Source organism: Myxine glutinosa, chromosome 7, assembly GCF_964187855.1.
Source record: "Myxine glutinosa chromosome 7, kmMyxGlut1.1, whole genome shotgun sequence".
Taxonomy (NCBI): domain Eukaryota; kingdom Metazoa; phylum Chordata; class Myxini; order Myxiniformes; family Myxinidae; genus Myxine; species Myxine glutinosa.
Genome location: NC_136267.1, coordinates 61,666,820 through 61,687,677, shown reverse-complemented (window position 1 = coordinate 61,687,677; position 20,858 = coordinate 61,666,820). Strand labels below are relative to the sequence as shown.

The 20,858-nt window shown below is 42.9% G+C and overlaps 1 protein-coding gene across 2 annotated transcripts in view; it reads right to left on the bottom strand.

Annotated features, from left to right (window-relative positions):
• The window catches only part of ADCY5 (adenylate cyclase 5), a 417,663-nt gene that overhangs the window by 8,429 nt on the left and 388,376 nt on the right, over positions 1 to 20,858 (bottom strand). For both annotated transcript variants that reach the window (XM_068122451.2, XM_068122452.2), the window contains exons 19-20: positions 18,643 to 18,847; positions 6,122 to 6,246 (exon numbers count right to left, since the gene is read on the bottom strand). In XM_068122451.2, coding sequence (XP_067978552.1) covers positions 6,122 to 6,246; positions 18,643 to 18,847 — 330 coding nt within the window. The remainder of the gene's footprint in view (positions 1 to 6,121; positions 6,247 to 18,642; positions 18,848 to 20,858) is intronic.

Here is a 20,858-nt window from a genome sequence, read left to right as displayed (position 1 = left end):
TATATATATATATATATATATATATATATATATATATTCAGAAACAAACTGGGGGATCTCCCTAAGCAAGGGATCATCAATCTCTCCAATCATTCCCTCAGTGAGGCTGAAATAAGCTTGCTCTCTAAGGGTATACATTTTTGCCCATTCGCACCACAAATATACCAATTACAATTGAGAGAAGATGTAAAAGATTTGTGTCGGCGAATGACATTGAAAGCCCACTTTGCTAAAGTACATACAGTACCAACAGCTCCACAGCAGGCATCACCAACAGACACACATACAATCACCTACACCGATATTATAACACCACAACTCACTTTACCCAAACCAAAAAGCACCTGGACAGTGGACAACACGTGTGAACAATCCCTATCTACAAATAAAAAAATGCGGCCAAAAAATATAATTCTTCGAGACATAATAAGAATTACAAAGTCAGACCAACAAGCACTCTACAATCTCCAACGTAATAAAGACTTGGTATAAAGCCAGCAGATAAAGGTTCTGCTGTTGTCATTATGTCGACTACCGATTACATTGCAGAAGGTAATCCCAATATTTTTTTTGAAATACCAACTTCTGTCCTGGAAGTCCTTGGTCCCCTTGTGTTTTATACCTCTCCCTCCCCCCCCCCCCCTTCCCACACCTCCTCCCCCCCCCCCCAAGCCCTCTCCCTCCCACACTTCTCCCTGCTCTCAAATGTTGTGTTTGTGTGCTTCCCCTTCTCTCCCCATCTTGTCTTCCGCTCCCTCTTTTTATATATTTTGTTTGTCTGGTTGATTTGTTTGTGAAATAAATGTTAGCTCTTTCACGAGCCTCGATTCAGTATACAAAAAACAAACAACAAAAAACTGCATGGTGATACCTACAAAGAGCTCAAATCCGACCCCACCCTTCTACATCTCGGAGGTTAAAAGGGCAGTGAATTATATCCAGGCAGATGAAGCCATTAAATCTCGCTTGGTTCCTAAAGAACCTCCGTATCCTTATTTTTATGTTCTTCCTGAGATACACAAGGCATCCAAGTAGGCCAAATGTATCTGGCTGCGCATGTCCAACTGTTATTATATAAAAATTTGTTGACTGTTATTTACATCCTCTTGTAATTAATCTCCCGTCACATCTGAAGGACACAACTAGTTTTCTGACTCGTATTCAAAAACACTGACCAAAACATACTCATCTTTTAACTCCCAAATCAATTTAAGTCACGGCAGACATTACATCCCTCTACAGTCTACACTAATATTCCACATTCAGAAGGCCTGTCTGCATGCCGCAAAGCACTGGATACATGATAGGTCCCAATACCACCTACCCAAGACCTCATGTGCCCATTGGAACTGATGCTCAAATTAAACAATTTGCTAATTCAACGGATGACATTATATTCAAACTCAGGGTGCGATGGTGCAATATGGGCACCCCTATTGCACCATCGCACGCCAACATTTTAATGGGAATGATAGAGGCTAAAAAATACAAAAGAATCTATACAAAACCTCATCACAGCATCTTGGAAAATTCCTGGGTATGTTATATTGATGACATCCAGTATATCTGGTAAAAAATCCCCCTGCAGTCTCACACAGTTCCAAAACTAGAACGGCACTCAGTAGAGCATACCTCCACCTGCTTGGCCATTTCACTCAATGGTGAAGAATCACTTAAAAAATTATACCAACCGGATCCGGATCTGGATCTTCACCCAAATTGAATCGAATCTTCCTTGTCAAACTCATAACCTGTCCACCAAGTTTCATCCAAATTCATCCATAACCTTTTGAGATATCCTGCTATGTATCGTTTTTGGCCCTATCTCCCAATGGTGAAGAATCACTTAAAAAATTAAATAACTCTCATATCAGAACCCATATTCAGATCTTCACCAAAATCGAATCCAATCCTCGTTGTCAGACATCCAACCGGGCCACCAAGTTTCGTCCAAATCCATCCATAAATTTTTGAGATATCCTGCTATGTATCGTTTTGGCCCTATCTCCCAATGGCGAAGAATCACTTTAAAAAATTCTAGTAGCCGGATCCGAATCTGATCTTCACCAAAATATAATCATTTCACATTGTAAATATCATAAAATAATCACATTGTAAATATCTGTTATAAATCAAATTGTTTAAACGTTTTCCTTTCTTTCTGTCTGTGAATGTCTGTGAATGTCTGTTCTCGATTGATCCGCCATGTTTGTATCCAGTTTAACATCGACTGAATGGCTTTAGCAAAATCCCTCTGGCGGTGACCAACGGTTTCGCTCGGCCGTGTCAATTTCCAATTAAGGACAAAGGAAACCGCCGGAGGGTACGCATGGTACGTTCTCCGATTGGCGTTCGTAGTTGCTGATTCACAACCTGCTAAGTACGAAGTTATTCGTGCGTGGCAGCCGCAGGTCCAGTAAGTTCGGGAGGAAACGGAGGTTAACCCCCTCGTAGTAAACCCGAACCCCGGACCGTAACACATTCGGTGTCTTGGAGCGGGATTCCACTCCGGAGACAGTAACAAAATATATAATCATACATTATGGTTATATTGCTCGGATAATTCGAATTGCACCTTCCACCTTCCCCCAAAGAAAGAAAATATCAAGATGGCCGAATTTTTTTTTTTCTTCAAAACTTGATGAAGTCAAACAAAACTTGCACGTGCACAACTTCAAGGTGCCTTCATTAATCGCTGAAAGTTTCAGCTTCCTCGTTCAAATCCTCCTGGAGGAGTCGATGATACATACAGTCATGACAAAAAATATTGGCACCCTTGCACCGTTTTCAAATAACAAACAATTTTCTCTAAAAATAAGTTGAAATTGACAAAATTATTTGGTCTCCACAATTCTTTCTTGATGTCACTGTTAATATTACAGAACCTTTGTTTTTGATTCAGAACTTAATATATCCTTTTGAATCAGAAAATAAAAAGAAATGGCATTGACAAAATTATTGACACCCGAGACTTAATATTTTGTATCACAGCCTTTGGACAAAATAACTGTAGTCAATCGCTTCCTATAGCCATGAATGAGCTTCCTACACTTCTCTACTGGCAGTTTGGCCCACTCTTCTTGTGCAAACTACTCCAGTTCTCCCAGATTTGAAGGGTGCCTTCTCCCAACTGCTGTTTTCAGATCTCCCCACAGGTGTTCAATTGGATTTAGATCTGGTCTCATTGCTGGCCACTTCAGAACAGTCCAACGTTTTGTCTGGAACCATTACTGGGTGCTTTTTGAAGCGTGTTTGGGGTCATTGTCCTGCTGCAAGACCCATGACCTTCGACGGAGACCGAGCTTTCTGAAACTGGGTTGAACATTGCACTCCAAAATGTCTTGGTAATCTCCTGATTTCATGATGCCATGCACACATTCAAGGCACACAGTGCCAGAAGCAGCACAGCAACCCCAAAACATAAATGAACCTCTTCCATGTTTGACTAGGGAAGGTGTTATTTTCTTTGAAGGCTTCATTTTGTTTTCTGTAAACAGAGATATGATGTGCTTTACCAAAAAGCTCTAATTTGGTCTCATCTGTCCACAGGACATTCTCCAGTCGGGTTCGCAAATTTTGGCAAACTCCAGTCGGGCTTTCTTGCGTCTCTCTCTCAGCTGGGGGTTCCTCCTGGGTCTCCTCCCATAGAATCCCCTTTCATTGAGTTGGCGACGGATGGTGTGAGTTGAAACTGTCGTACCTTGTGTTTGAAGGTCAGCTTGAATCTGTTTGGCAGTTGATTGAGGTGCTTTATTCACCATTCAAACAATCCTTTGCCGCAATCTTCGATCAAGTTTTCACTTGCGGCCACGTACATGGAGGTTGGCTACAGTGCCACAGGCCTTAAACGTCCTGATAACATTGCATACAATGGAGACAGGAACATCAAGGTCTCTGGAGATGGACTTGTAGCCTTGAGATTGTCCATACTTGGCTACAATCTTGTGTCTGACCTCCTCGGACAACTGTCTGGTTTTCTTTCTTTTCCCCATGCTCATTGCAGTACACACAGTGACACAAAACAGCAGAATGACTCCTTTTCTCCATTCAAACTGGTCGAATGAGTGACTTGTACATTGCAGGCACGCACCTGCAGGTGAGTTCAATTCCAAAGTAAAGGAGAATCACCTGCTTGGAATCTAATTACTTCTAACAACTTCTAAAAGGTGCCAATAATATTGTTCGGGCCATTTTAGGATTTCTTTGTGGAATAAGCTAAGATTTATTAACCTTTTCAGCTTTTTTTGTTTTGTTCCACTGCAAACCAAAGAAATACATTTGTGGATATTTTAAAATTTCAACAATTTTCTGGAAGAAATGGTGCATTATTTGAAAAAGGTGCAAGGGAGCCAATATTTTTGGCCACGACTGTACATACATACATGCATACATATATACATACATACATACATGCATACATACATACATACATACATACACTTGCTCCATTTTATATAGAAGATTACCTCCATTTAAATAAATGATGTTGATGCTTTCTTTTAGCTTTTAGTAGTGACATGGGAGTAGTGACATGGGCATTGAGGAAGTTAGGAGTGGAGGAATGGTTGATCAGAGTAGTGATGGCAATGTACGAGAGAGCGCACACAGCTGTAAGGACAAAGGACGGGAACAGTGGTGAGTTTGCGGTGAAGGTGGGAGTGCATCAAGGGTCGGTACTAAGTCCACTACTATTTGTAGATGTGATGGAGGTGCTGGCCCAGAATGTAAAGGAGGGTTTACCGTGGGAGTTGTTGTATGCAGATGATCTGGTGTTGATTGCGGAAAGTATGGATGGACTGAAGGAGAAGATGAACAAGTGGAAGGAATGTATGGAGACAAAAGGTCTGAGGGTGAATATCGGAAGGACGAAGGTGATGGCAAGTGGTAAAGCATGTGGTGAGGTGGAAAGAACTGGGAAGTGGCCGTGTGCTGTGTGCAGGAAGGGTGTCGGAGTGACCTCAATTCAATGTACAATGTGCGCTGAGTGGGTTCATCAAAAATGTAGTGGTTTGAGAGGGTCATTAACCAGTGTGGCAGCTACATTCAAGTGTAAGGTGTGCACAGAGGGAGCTGCAGATGGAGGAAATGTTGAGTTGGATCTTGGAGACGGCGTGAAGCTGGGAGGTGTGAAAACATTTTGTTACCTAGGAGACATACTGAATGGAGAAGGTGGATCAGATTCGGCAACGGTTGCTGGAGTGAGATGTGCATGGAAGAAGTTTTGGGAAATGAGTGGCGTGCTGACGCGGAGGGGAGTGTCGTTGAAGCTGAAGGGAAAGGTGTATGCTGCATGTGTGAGAAGTGTTATGATTTATGGGAGCGAGACATGGGTAATGAACGTAGAGCAGCAACGAAGGCTGGAAAGGGTGGAAAGGCGAATGGTTGGGTGGATGTGCGGAGTATCATTGAGAGAGAGGAAGACAAATGATGAATTGCAAAAGATGATGGGAATAGAGCCTGTGATGGATGATGTGAAGAGGAACAGGTTGAGATGGTTTGGTCTTGTGTTGAGGAAGGATGAAAGTGACTGGTTGAGAAGAATGATGGAATGAATGTAGAAGGAAGTAGAGGACGGTGAAGACCGAGAAAGACCTGGCTAAAGGTGGTGGAAGAAGAAATGCGGGCAAGGGGGTTAACAAGGAGAGATGCAGAAAATAGGGCAAAATGGAGAAGATTGTCATTGGGGCCCGCTAGGCTAACCCCCGCTCTAGCAGGGAAAATGGCCTTAAAATGCCTGTTGTTGTTGTTTTTGTTGATGCTTTCTTTTAGCTCTTTATGATACAACTTTTCATTATTTTTCACATTGACTGTTACAGGAAGACTGTTATTGTGTTTTGCACTAATTGTTGTCGTCGTGTTTTGGTGTTTGCCTGCACATCTGTTTTATTCCGATCGCATGCTTCCTGCATCTTAGTAAAGCGTAAAGGTTTACCTTCACTGTGTTTGGTAGTACCGGTACACAAAAAAAATGTCAAAGAGGTTGATTGTTGCTGACAAGCAAGCTTGTATATTGCTCAAGTATATACATACCGTCATGAGAGTTAGCATTCCTGAAAAACAGTTTCTTCATCTCTACTACAAGTGTACACACACATTCTGAGAGTGCTCTGGCACACAGCACCTGCACGTGATCCGGTACACCAGTGCTGTCCATGCGACTTGCTACATTCACCGTGTTTCCCCATATGTCATACTGAGGCTTGCGGGCTCCAATGACACCGGCCACTACAGGTCCCACATTCAAGCCTTGAGAGAAAGAAAAAAAAACGAGAGCATAGATCGATCAGGAGCAAGCAAGGAAGAGAAAGACAAACAGTATGCCATACTCATGTACCTGGTAAATGGTATATCCAGGTACAAAGTGCCTGTTCAGTAGGCCATGCCCAGGTACTAGGTAAATGGTACCAGTTGGCAAGTCCTCAGCCTAATCAATATACATACTTCATAAACCATACTTCCAACCAATATACATACATAATATACATACTTCCCCTCCCCTCCCCCCACTCTCAACGATGTGCGGAGTATCGTTGAGAGAGAGGAAGACAAATGATGAATTGCGAAAGATGATGGGAATAGAGCCTGTGATTGATGCTGTGAAGAGGAACAGGTTGAGATGGTTTGGTCATGTGTTGAGGAAGGATGAAAGTGACTGGTTGAGAAGAGTGATGGAAATGAATGTAGAAGGAAGTAGAGGACGGGTAAGACCGAGAAAGACTTGGCTAAAGATGGTGGAAGAAGAAATGCGGGCAAGGGGGTTAACAAGGAGAGATGCAGAAAATAGGGCAAAATGGAGAAGATTGTCATGGGGACCGCAAGGCTAACCCCTGCTCTAGCAGGGAAAATGGCCTTAAAATGCATGTTGTATAAACCAGAAATGTCTTCTCAACAAATATGTGTGAAGTATGCCATTTATACCTTCCTCATTTAAATATATAACGCTTCTATATGCTGTTATTACCCTCGCCTGAGGAGAGGGTATTGCATTTGAGTCCGTTTGTTTGTCTGTTTGTTTGTTTGTTTGTTTGTCTGTGTCTGTTTGTCCGCACAGAATAATTATGATTTTCTCTGCAACCGTTGGTCCGATTGACAGGAAATTTCTACCATAGGTGCAACTCCACCTGTATAATTTTTTATGATAACTATGACGTCATAGGTCACGTGGTATGGGCGCCATCTTGGAAAAACCGAAAAACTTTGCACCTCTATATCTCTGAAAGCGCTGAATATAAAAAATTGAGACATGGCTCATTGTAAAGAACTCTCCATGGGGAATAAAATGTTAATGATGATGTCATAGGTGCCTCCATGATGACGTCATAATTCGACAAGTGCAAAACTTCATCCTATCAAGATGAAATTTCTTGAGCGTCATGTAGGCATAAATTGGTGGAGGAAAAAAAAATGATGACGTCATCGGTCACGTGGTTCGGCCTCCATATTTGTTTAAACACAAAAGCCTTTTAAAAAACCACTGAAAATACATCCTGGCGAGAGTTTGCAATCTCCGATTGCTCTTTCTTGTTTCATTTGTGTCATTCTTCCTTGGAAGAGTTGATTTCACAACATGTGTAGACAAGCAACACATTTTCATTGTGTGTAACCACCTCTTTTGATTGAAAGAATCACTGCAGTCAAAGTTACCACTGCATGCCATTTTCTCATTGGTTCCTGGGTACTTTGGAATTTTTCAAGTTTAAATGCTCAACTTGCAGGTGTGCTCAACCAGTGTTGGGTGAGCAAAGCAGCTTTTCTTTCTTTTCTTTTCTCCTCGTAAAATAAATTAAGATCATAAACTAACAAGGCTGGTATTGTTTGGATTGAATGTTCAAACATGCTCATATTCTGGTGGAGGAGGAACAGCACATTGATATGTGCACCCCGTAAACAAATATGATGTCAGTGGAAGCCAAAGGTAATTATTTGTATGAAAACAATATGGCTGTCTGAAATGACCGAGCCAGTTGGCACCGATACCAGCCTACCAATGATCAATGATTACAGACCATTTAGATTGGCATAAATAACATGTAACCACCATTGACAAATACACAAGGTTGTACAAGTCTTATCATTGAGCAAATCCGATTACCCCGCTCTCGCTGTGGGATGTTGCGCATCATTTGCCTCAAGCTGTGCATTATTTGCCTGAAGCTGTGCATTATTTCCCTCAGGCTGTGCATTCTTTGCCTTCCATTTTATCAAGAAACACTGTGGGTGGATTGGGTGAAGAAAAATACGACTCCTTAGGATTTCCCAAGCATGTTCAATTGGACTTAAATCTGGAGGGCACTTAGGTCTGGAGGGCGAACTGCAACTCAGCCAGATTTTGTATTAAATTTTGATACCTGTTCTGTTGGCTACAATTTAATGATTTTTCTTGTATAAATAGTCGAGCCTTTTGGAAGAAATAGTCTAGTACTAGTACAATGAACATATCAGGACGCAACAGGAAAAAAAGGAACGGTAAAGAGAAAGAGGTGGAGAACAGCAGAGTTGAAGGCCAAGATAGAGGGAGATTTGGACAAACAGTGGGTGTGGGAGGAATGGGGTGGTAGACGTGGAGCATGGAGTGGATGAGATGGATGAATGAATGAATGAATGAATGAATGAATGATCGTTTTAAGGCCATTTTTCCCCGCTAGGGCGGGGGTTAGCCTTGCGGGCCCCATGACAATCATGGTTCCCTGTTTGAGGCAATGTTTTTACTCAGGAGGGACAAGTGGATGAGATGGATACAGAAGGAAACTCAGGAGGGACAAGCGTTATGCCGAGGTCCCCCGTCGGTGAAGTGATGTGAGTTGACAAAGTGGAAGACGCAAGGCGCCATCTTAGATTTTGACGTGGCGACCCAATTTTCAATAGCGTTCTCCCTTATGCGTAGATACACCCACACACCAGATTAGAAGTTAGTATTTCGTTTATTTTTCAAGATATTCATCTCACAAGGTTCAGACATACATGGTGGCGGCCATCTTGGATTTTGACGTGGCGACCCAATTTTCAATAGCGTTCTTCCTTATGCCTAGATACACCCACACACGAGATTAGAAGTTAGTAGTTCGTTTATTTTTCAAGATATTTCGCTCACAATGTTCAGACATATATATGGTGGCGGCCATCTTGGATTTTGACGTGGCGACACAATTTTCAATAGCGTTCTTCCTTATGCCTAGATACACCCACACACCAGATTAGAAGTTGGTACTTCGCTTATTTTTCAAGATATTCCGCTCATAAGGATCAGACATACATGGCGTCAGACATACATGGCGGCGGCCATCTTGGATTTTGACGTGGGTTGCACCCACACACCAAAGTAGAATTCGGTCCTTCGTTTACGCACGCACGTACTCACGCACGCACGCACGGACGGACGCACACACGGATGGAGGGGAAAACCATAGTCCCCCTTTCACGCCGCGGTGCGACGAAGGACAAAACTGGAAAATTGGAAGGCTGAGGGATTGAGGTGGGAGTTAACGAGGGTAGAAAAAACAATGGTTTTAGATTGGGGACATTCTGAGAAGGTGGTGAACAGCTGTCTTGAACGTCTGGAGGGAAGAATGAGATTGGAGAGAATGTGGAATTTGGTTCCACAGGTGGGAAATACAGAAACAAATGAGTGGAGGTGAGCAGTGACCCTGCATTTAAGTAGTTTCACCATAAGGGGGTTGATTGTGGACTGCGTGTGCCCCGCGAAAACTTAGAGGAAGAAAGCATAGAAAGAGTCGAGGTTGCAAGACCAAAAATGAGGCAGTAGAAGACAAAGAGAGCACCCGCTTGTCTGCGATGGCGAAGTGATAGGCCGATAGGCTCAGCTTCTTCGTAGAGGATTCCAATAATATTGAAACCTTGGTTTCCATGGCATCAAGCTAAGCAAGATGTGAGGCAGGGGAGCCAGATCAGAGGGAAGAGCAGTGCCACTCCATCAAGCTGTGGATGAAGGCCTTGTAGGTGGATAGGAGTTCAGCTGTGCCAAAGAAAGACTTTGTATGATGGAGGATGCCGAGGCAAGCTTTGTAGGCCAACTATGAAATATTTTTTTGCCCAATACAAGAAAGACCATGGCTGATATTGAGATCCAAGAGTTTGAATGATGGAATGATCCCAGAGGATTGTGAAGACAGTAGATGGGAGGGTTTGCCAGACAGTCATTTCAGAGAGAGATCGTGAGAGTGTGAGATTTTTCATGATTGAAACACATATTCCAAGTGTTTGGCCATCTTGTGATTTTGTCAAAGTCTGAAAAGAGGAAAGAAGAAGCAGCTTGCCTGTCTGAAGGAAGGGAGATGTCATGGCAGAGGGTGGAGTCATCAGCAAATAGATAAAGAGGATTTTACAGAGAGTCAGAGAGATCATTGATGAAGATCAGGAATAGTATTGGGCCCAGAACACTGCCTTGGGGCACTCCAGCCTTGTCAAGGAGAGGGCATGAAAGGATTGCGTTGAGTGCCGCATGTTGACTACAAGAGTAGAGGAAGTCAGTAAGCCATGTGGGGAGTTGGCCTTTAATGCCATAGGCAGAGAGTTTGGAGAGCAAAGCAGATTGCAGACTGCATTGAAAGCTTGATATATGTCTGGAGGAACAGCCATGATCTTTTAATCGCTCTATGGTGCCTAAGACAAGGTGACACGATCTCGCCCAAATTATTCACTGCCTGAATGAATGAATGAATGATCGTTTTAAGGCCATTTTCCCCGCTAGAGCGGGGGTTAGCCTTGCGGGCCCCATGACAATCATGGTTCCCTGTTTGAGGCAATGTTTTTATGGCCGGATGCCCTTCCTGACGCCAACCTTTGGTCGCCTCTTACGATGCGCAGGGATACGGTGTACCTATTCTAAACCGGGGCACACACCGTGATCATTCATCCCAGCAAGCTGGTACTCAATTTGCCGACCTCGGAAGGATGACAGGCTGAGTCAATCCCCCTGGCGTTAATTCAGTGATCGACCAGGATTACAAACTCAGGATCCAAGGATCCCAAGCCGGCACCCTAACCGCTAAGCCAACACCAGGCTTATTCACTGCCTGGAGTATATATTTCGATCACTTCATTTGCAAGATAAGGGTTCAACATTCATGGGGAAAATTTAGCCACATAAGATGTGCAGATAACATTGTTGTTTTAGAAGAAAGTTTAGAGAAAATTTAACCCATGCTCCGGGAACTCGCTGAAACCAGCATGAAGTGTGGGCTGAAGATGAACATGTCAAAAACCAAAGCAGTAATGAACTTTCTTGTCCCTCATGGAAAACTCCTAATAAATGGAAACCATGGAGAAGAAGTAAAGGAATACATATATGTCGGGCAAAACTTTAGCCTCAAGGAAAAGAATCAAGAACAAGAAATAAAGGGAAGAATCGAACTTGGATGGTCACAATATGGAAATCTCAGTATCATCATGACATGTAGATTACCAATATGTCTGAAAAGGAAAGTTTTCAATCAGTGTATTATTCCAACTATCATCTATGGGGCAGAGACCTGGGTGTTAACAAAAAAAAAGAGAAAAAGTTAACAACACAATATGTAACAAAATATGGTAGGTATTACTTGGAGATAGAAAGACAAATAAATGGGTCAGAGAACAAACCAAAACAGGATATCTTAGAAATAATCAAACTCAGGAAATGCAAATGGGCAGGACACATCAGCAGAAGGACAGTTATCAGGTGGACAACAATAGTAACAACATGGAGACCTACTGATGGCAACAGGAAGGAACAGGGGAAGGCCACGTCTAAGATAGGAGGATGAAATAGACAAATATTGGGGAAGAGTTAAATGGAACAACAAAGCAAGAGGATCAGAGCAACATGGCGTCAACATGCTGAGGCTTTTTCCAGCAGTGCACTGAAAATAGCTGATGATGAAGTGCCTAAAGCCGTTGTAGCTATGTGAAAGGTAATATTAAATGATCCCTGACCCCATTCCTTAGTGGGTATATGGAAGCGTTTTAGACCCCACAAAAAAATTCTTGAAAATGCCAACAGGATTAGGACAGCACCGGGCAATGGCGGATACCCATACCAGTACAGTATATATAACACGGTGGCCCAAAAGTCACGAGCCAGATAGGATTTGGGCAGTTGGCGAGACCACAGTAATTAATTTTTTAATTTCATTTTTAATTATGTAATTAATTTAATTTTTAATTTATAAAATTAAATTTTTAATGGAGAAATTTTTGCCCACACCTCCATGCAGAATTCTTTCAGCTGTGCGATGTTTGAGGGGTTTCTTGCATGCACAGCTCATTTCAAATCCCCCCACAACATCTCGAGATCTTTTTAAATCCCTTCCCAGACTCGTAGGCATCTATATCCTTCTTTCTGAAGGCCTCAGAGAGCTCTTTTGATCTCGGCATGGTGACGCCGCACACTTGAACAAGAAAAAGCAAACCAAACTAAATGTCTGAGGTTTAAATAAGACAGGTTCTTCCAAGATCCTCTTTAACGATGTTCTAATCATTTGCACCTGAGCTGGTGCACCTGATTCTAATTTTAGGTATTTGAAGTAGTGATAAATGTCACATGCGAAATTTGCATTTATGTTTATTTAAATTATACAATGGACTACAAAATGTAAATGTTTCATGATATTTGTTATATTATATCACCTTTATCTATCAATATTGTTGAAATGAAGATCATATAGCTGCTGTACGTTGAAATATGTTGAAAAAGTCAAAACTTTACATGGGGATTACTTTCTTTTTCACGTGACTGTACAGGGCAAGCCAGAAATATGGTCATTTTTGAAATTCGTGTGAAGGAAATAAAAATTGGTATTTCAAAATAAATTGATTCATGATATTGAAGTACTTACATAACATGCATTTTTATTATTTTTATTTCTTACTGATTTCGTTTTATTTTTTGCAGGCAGAACACTGGAGTGACCATGTGGAACTGGTCGGGTGAAGAACGCGCTTTCGCTATCAAAGCTTTTTACAAGAATAATGATAGTGCAACTGCTGCACAACGTCAATTCAAACTCCATTTCAATGTTCAACGTCATGGAAATGTGCTGTCTGTTCGTACTATCAAGTTATGGGTTCAGAAGTTTGAGAGGACCGGTTCAACTTTAAAAGAGAAACCACCAGGAGCACTGACCACCACCCAAATCAGTAAGAACGGCACAAAACATTGAGGGTGTAAGGGAGTCAGTTTTGAGAAGTCCACATCGCTCCAGCCAAAAGCATGCATCAGCCTTAAGAATTTCTCACACGTCACTATGCCGCATATTGCATAAGGATTTAAACTTTTATCCCTATTAAATTCAAACTGTCCAGGAATTAAGTAAAGATGATGAGATTGCCAGCAATAATTTTTGTGAGGGAATGCTTTCATTTATGGACGGAAATATTAACCAAAACATTGCTAACAATTTGTTCATGTCTGATGAAGCACATTTTCATCTGTGTGACCATGTCAACAAGCAAAATACTCGTTTTTGGGGAGCCGGAACAACAACACAACACAACATGCATTTTAAAAGGCCATTTTCCCTGCTAGAGCGGGGGTAAGCCTTGCGGTCCCCATGACAATCTTCTCCATTTTGCCCTATTTTCTGCATCTCTCCTTGTTAACCCCCTTGCCCGCATTTCTTCTTCCACCATCTTTAGCCAAGTCTTTCTCGGTCTTCCCCGTCTTCTACTTCCTTCTACATTCATTTCCATCACTCTTCTCAACCAGTCACTTTCATCCTTCCTCAACACATGACCAAACCATCTCAACCTGTTCCTCTTCACAGCATCAATCACAGGCTCTATTCCCATCATCTTTCACAATTCATCATTTGTCTTCCTCTCTCTCAACGATACTCCGCACATCCGTCGAACCATTCGCATTTCCACCCTTTCCAACCTTCGTTGCTGCTCTACGTTCATTACCCATGTCTCGCTCCCATAAATAATAACACTTCTCACACATGCAGCATACACCTTTCCCTTCAGCTTCAACGACACTCCCCTCATCATCAGCACGCCACTCAATTCCCGAAACTTCTTCCATGCAGATCTCACTCGAGCAACCGTTGCCGAGTCTGATCCACCTTCTCCATTCAGCATGTCTCCGAGGTAGCAAAATGTTTTCACACCTTCCAGCTTCACACCGTCTCCAAGATCCAACTCAACATTTCCTCCATCTGCAGCTCCCTCTGTGCACACCTTACATTTGAATGTAGCTGCCACACTGGTTAATGACCCTCTCAGACCACTACATTTTTGATGAACCCACTCAGCGCACATTGTACACTGAATGGAGTTCACTCCGACACCCTTCCTACACACAGCACAGGGCCACTTCCCAGTTCTTTCCACCTCACCACATGCTTTACCACTTGCCATCACCTTTGTCTTTCCGATATTCACCTTCAGACCTTTTGTCTCCATACATTCCTTCCACGTGTTCATCTTTTCCTTCAGTCCATCCATACTTTCCGCAATCAACACCAGATCATCTGCATACAACAACTCCCATGGTAAACCCTCCTTTACATTCTGAGCCAGCACCTCCATCACAGCTACAAATAGTAGTGGACTTAGTACCGACCCCTGATGCACTCCCACCTTCACCTCAAACTCACCACTGTTCCCGTCCTTCGTCCTTACAGCTGTGCGCGCTCTTTTGTACATTGCCATCACTACTCTGATCAACCATTCCTCCACTCCTAACTTCCTCAATGCCCATGTCAATACTTTGCGTGGAACCCGATCGAATGCTTTCTCCAGATCAACAAACCCAAGAAACAACTTCTTCCTCTTCTCCATGTACTTCTCCTGCAACTGCATCACAATGAAAAGCGCGTCTGTCGTTCCTCTTCCTGGCATAAATCCAAACTGCATTTCGTCGATCTTCACTTTCTTCCTTATCCTCCTCTCCAACACCCTTTCCAATACCTTCATTCCATGCTCCAATAACTTTATCGCTCGGTACGAGCCACACTCCAGAGGGTCACCTTTCCCCTTGTATAGAGGGACGAGGGTACTCAGTTCCCAATCCACTGGAATGCGGCCTTCTTTCACCACCAGATTACAGATCTCTGTCATTCTCTTCACACCCCAACTTCCTGCTGCCTTCAACATATCTCCCACAACTCCCGTCGGCCCTCCCGCTTTTCTACCCTTCATTGCTTTTATCGCTTCCTCAACTTCCTTCTCAGTTATCTTCTCTGCCGGTCCTAAAACTGGGTTACTCTCTATGTTGCCATCCCATTCATTCTCTGTATTCAACAGCATTTCCATATATCTTTTCCATCTTCCTTTAATTCCATCTGGGTCGACAACGATTTGTCCCACTTCATCCTTCAAGCAGCTCACCCCCATCACATCACACCTCTCTTTCGCTATCTGCTTTGCAATCCTAAATACCGCTCTCTGACCCTCTTCCGAATCCAAGCGTTCTCCGAACATTTTCCTACATGCCTCCTGCGCCTTTGCTACCTCTTTCTTTGCAGCCTTCCTGGCTGCCTTATAACTTTCATGCTCTGCTGTTTCTGCTCCCGTACCCTTCGCCTTCTGCCACTCCTTGAACTTCTTCCTCTTCTCGTCAATCCTCTTTCCAACTTCATCATCCCACCACCATGTTTCCGAGTGCCTCGGTGGTCCATTTGTCCATCCACATACCTCACCAACGGCTCCCAACAGACTAGCTTTCATTGACATCCAACCACTTTCAAGCTCAACCACATAATCCTCGACCCTACTCAGCCTCTCTTTTAATGCCTCCCTTACTGTCCCCTCTTTCAACCTCCACACCTTCATTCTCGGTTGGTACTTCACCCGCCGAGCTCTCCTCGCACCTTTCACCCTTACGTCGCAGACAACCAAGTGGTGCTGTGAAACAGCCTCCTCCCCCGGGATCACCTTTGTGTCTCGGAGGTGCCCCCTATCTCGCCTACGCACCATCAGGTAGTCAACGGTTGTCGTCGACCCACCTGACGTGTATGTAACAAGCTTATTATCCTCTTTCTGGAACTGAGTATTACAAATCAACAAATCAGCTCCATCAGCAAACTCCAAAATCCTTTCACCTTCTCCATTTCTCACACCATATCCGTAACCCCCATGAACTCCGTCAAAACCATCCATACTCCTTCCCACATGTCCATTTAGGTCTCCTCCTACCACAACAACTTCCTCATCTTTCACGTTTTCCATCAGCTTCTCTATCGCACACCAGAACTTATCCTTCTCTTCATCGCTCCGACCAACCTGCGGAGCATATCCCGAGATGACGTTCACCAAGAGCTTTCCAATCATCATTTTCACCATCATCAACCTATCACTCACTCTAGTCACACTCACCACACTGTCTACAAACTCCTCAGAAAACAGGACACCAACACCATTCATGCCCTCCAGGCACCCTTGCCACACAAACTTGTATTTCTGTCCCTGCCTACCCTTCACCATTCTCACACCACTTCCCTTCCATCTCGTCTCTTGCACACAACATATGTCCACTCTTCTTCTGACCAATACTTCCACCACTTCTCCTGATCTCCCTGTCATTGTCCCTACATTCCATGTCCCAAACCTCAGAAACCGATCTCCACTTCGGGCTGTACCCTGCCCACATGTAGTTGTAATTGTCATGGTTCTCTTTTTGAGGCAATGTTTTTTTTATAGCCGGATGCCCTTCCTGACGCCAACCCTCTTAGTCGCCTCCTACGACACGCAGGGATACGGCGTACCTATTCTTATCCAGGGTACACACTGGGAAACGTTTAAAACATGGAAATCCTGGGGGGGGGGGGGGGGGGGGATCACCGCTGCGGTTTAAACATATATAAATAAATATTTAAACAAAACCATGAAAACAATCTGGGAAAAGTCTCTAAGTGAGAATGTGGATTTGAGAAAGCAGGAGCAGAGGTGAAAGAACAAACGAGAATATAGGGGGCAGGGCACAAGTCGAGACGAGGAGGCCGCATGAGACACCAGGCCGCACGAGGCGCGGACAAAGAAACGACTAATTACACACAAATTTGCAACAACTACAAAACCAAAACCAAATAGAAACACACAATAACACATACACAACAAAATACGCAGCGGAAATTTGACAAAGAAACGAACGGGAAAACACTCAAACTTTGATGCCGTGGAGAGATCAAAGCAAGCCCCGTCGCTCGAGGGACCGGCTCTTGGGAGCCGGAAACCCAAGAGAAATGCACACGAAACCGTTGCACAGTCCCAAAGTGACACAGTCACATTATTTTGACTCTCCTTGGTTCTGACAATCGGATCGGGCGGTCACTCTTGTCTTTTGTCCCTGGCTTGGCTGATCCTGGCTCATGTACGATCTTGGAGAGGAGGAGGAAGAAGCGGACTCTCTCTCTCTCTCTCTCTCTCTGGGATTGAATGTGGGTATGTGTGGCTGCCTGCTGCTGGCTCGGTGTGCGGGCGCGCTTGACCGGCACCATTGTCCGGGCGCTTCGACACGCGGTTCTCTCAGCGACCGATCCCACCAGGGTACTCGTTAAGACCACAGAGCTGAGTGCCAAATCAAAGGGGGGATTTTCCTTTTATTTTCTTTAATCATTCCCCTTGTTTGTATACAAATCTGAGTGGAGACGTGTCAAATTAGGAAATAGTTTTTACCTCACATTCATTTTTATCGTCTCACAATTATTTCATTAAATTCATTATCTGCTGCATTTTACTTTTGTGTTGTATCCGTTTACTTGTTTGTGGGTTCGAGTAATAAAACCCCATGGCGGCCATCCGATTAGATAAGGCTTCGGGCCTTTCCCGCGCGTGCAAAAAGATAATCCCGCCAAGTTTCAAAATACGCCTCAGAGTTAAAGCAACGTTCGGCTATCTGTCCAAGGCTGGTCTTCATCGGCTACGGACTTGACAATACTTTCTGAAGGCCTGTATGTGTAATCAAAGTGCAATAATTGTATATGCTCTATATAACATTCCTGCCTTTAACAAAATTACATCATACGCTCCAGTCGGGTATAAAATGTTCATCAGCATGATACTCGTAGTCGTACACATAGACACTTCGTACTCCAGCCTGCCACTGGTCTTGGCTGTTGGTTCGTGCAGCATAACGCGGTCCTTAAGCTTTTTAAAAATTCGATTTAATCAATAATATGAGCTATTATTGGTGATTTGAGTTATGTGTCGATGGTTGGGTGGAGAAATGACCTAACCTTGATGAAACACGTTCTGCAAGTTTGATGTCAGGATTTGATCATTAAATGAGATTGCAGATCAGAAAGTTGAAAGACACCTCTACCAACAAGCTTACCACATTTATGGCATATATTTTAATTGTACGTGCTATTTATCACTCAATATGCAGAGTATGGAGGAAGAAAATAGAAAGCAGACAGAAAGGAGAGTGGAGGAAGGGGGTTGTTGATGTTTTTCAGAGAGGTGGGGACAGATATCCACAACTTTTGCTTACCTTATGAGTCAATGGCCACAAAAACAATTATTGATCGTAACGAACTCCAAGTTTGAAAAAAAATGAGTTGTGCTGTTTCAAAGGAAGCATGAGTGAAACCCAATCCCATTCAAACTCTCCCCCAATGGACTCACCCCCCTCCACCCTCTGTTTAATACTGTGCATCATTTTAAGACCCTAGCTTCTTTAGCGTTATGCACCCCTCGACATACCGATCTTCATTTTGAAATTGTTGAAGGAGTGTTCGTTGATGTGGGTCATTTGTTCCATGAGGCGCATAGCGTAGTCGGCCATTGCAGTGATGTGACTTTTTCCCTGTCTGTCGTATGTGGCATCGTTCAGGCCTGATGCTGCCATGTACGTGCTGCCAATTGTCTTTATCTTCTCCAACTGCTTGAATTGGTCCTCACTGATTATCTGCACCATGGTATGAAAGCACAGGAAGATTAATGCCATGCTCTGTGATACTAAGTACGATACAGGTATAACTCCCAAGTACAGTGTAAAAATAATTTACTTGAACACTCAAGCTGAGTTAGTGGAAATATAGATAAGATGCGTAGCAGATCGTCAAATTGTGCAACAATGCGTGACTTTTTCAGGAAAAATATTTTATAAAATGTGCTTGTACTCAAAGTTAGCTGCTTCAATTAAATATTATTTGTACTTATTGTAAATGAAGAAATAGGAAATCTACACTTAGGTGAGCAAAGTTGTACTACGGTATATGCTCCCTGTGAGATATTTACAGAGGCCTGCAAAAGTATTCACCCCGACCAATAATGCCACATTTAGATGAATTACGAATTATGGAGAAACAATTTTTTACAAATGGACTTGTTTTTTATTCATAACTGAAGAGATCAAACCGTTATAGTTTAAGGAGGTTACATGTCAGGAATACGTGCAAAAAACATTTACATATCAAAATTCACTGGTTGCAAAAGTGTTCAGCCCCTTCAGTCAGTACTTGGGGGAAGCGGCTTTTGCAGAAATGGCGGCTATGAACCTTTGTGGATATGTCTCTACCAGCTTTGCACAGTGAGATGGTGAAATATTTGCCCATTCTTTAGATATAAATCGCTTTAGTTCTGCCAAGTTTGATGGAGATCATCGATGGAGTGAAATCTTCAAGTCTCGCCAGAAATGTTGAATTGGGTTCAAGTCAGGAATCCGACCAGGCCACTCAAGAACATTTATTTTATTCTTATCAGCCACTCCAGTTTGGCTTTAGCTTTGTGCGTCGGATCAATGTCCTGCTGAAATGTGAATCTCCTAATGGTCAGGAAGAGTCTGCAATTCTGTGGGACTTTTGTGGTGAAAGCACACCACTGGCCTCGGCAGCCAAAGGGGACCCCAGTGAGAACAATAAAAAAAAAGTTGTTTGCAGTCAAGAAACATGTTCAAAATAATTTGGGAAGCTAGTGGAAAAAACAAACAAACAGTTGAATCGACATTGTTTGTGATTGCTTGTATTTGACTTAAAAGACACAATACATGCATAAAATCCTCTATATTTCAAATTGAAAATTAATTTGTCATTGATTTCGCTAAAATGACTAGAACGTCAAAAGAAAAAGAAAAAAAAAGACCACTGGCTATATATATATACAGTCACGTGAAAAAGTAAGTACACCCCATGTAAAGTTTTGACTTTTTCAACATATTTCAACATACAGCTATTTGATCTTCATTTCAACAATATTGATAGACAAAGGTGATATAATATAACAAATATCATGAAACATTTACATTTTGTAGTCCGTTGTATAATTTAAATAAACATAAATGCAAATTTCGCATGTGGAAAAAGTAAGTACACCTTTGGCTCTAATAGGTGGTATTGCCCCCTTTGGCAGAAACAACCTCAAATAGGCGTTTCTTATAACTGTCTACCAGTCTCTGACATCGACTGGGAGAAATTTTTGCCCACTCTTCCATGCAGAATTCTTTCACCTGTGCGATGTTTGAGGGGTTTCTTGCATACACAGCTCGCTTCAAATCCCCCCACAACATCTTGATGGGATTTAGATCCGGGCTTTGCTTGGCCATTCCAGAACCCTCCATTTCTTTCTTTGCAGCCATTCCTTGGTGGATTTACTGGTATGTTTAGGGTCATTGTCATGTTGCAAGGTCCACCTTCGGTTGGGCTTCAACTTTCCGACAGATGGAGTCACATTATCGTCGAGCACCCTCTGGTACAATTAAGAATTCATAGTGGATTCTATGATGGTGAGCTGCCCAGGCCCTGATGCAGCGAAGCTGCCCCAAACCATAATATTTCCACCACCATGCTTTACAGTTGGTATCAGGTTCTTGTGGTGAAATACTGTCTTTGGTTTTCGCCAAACATGTCTTCTGGTACTGTGGCCAAATATCTCTACCTTTGACTCATCTGTCCAGAGCACATTGTTCCAGAAGTGCTGGT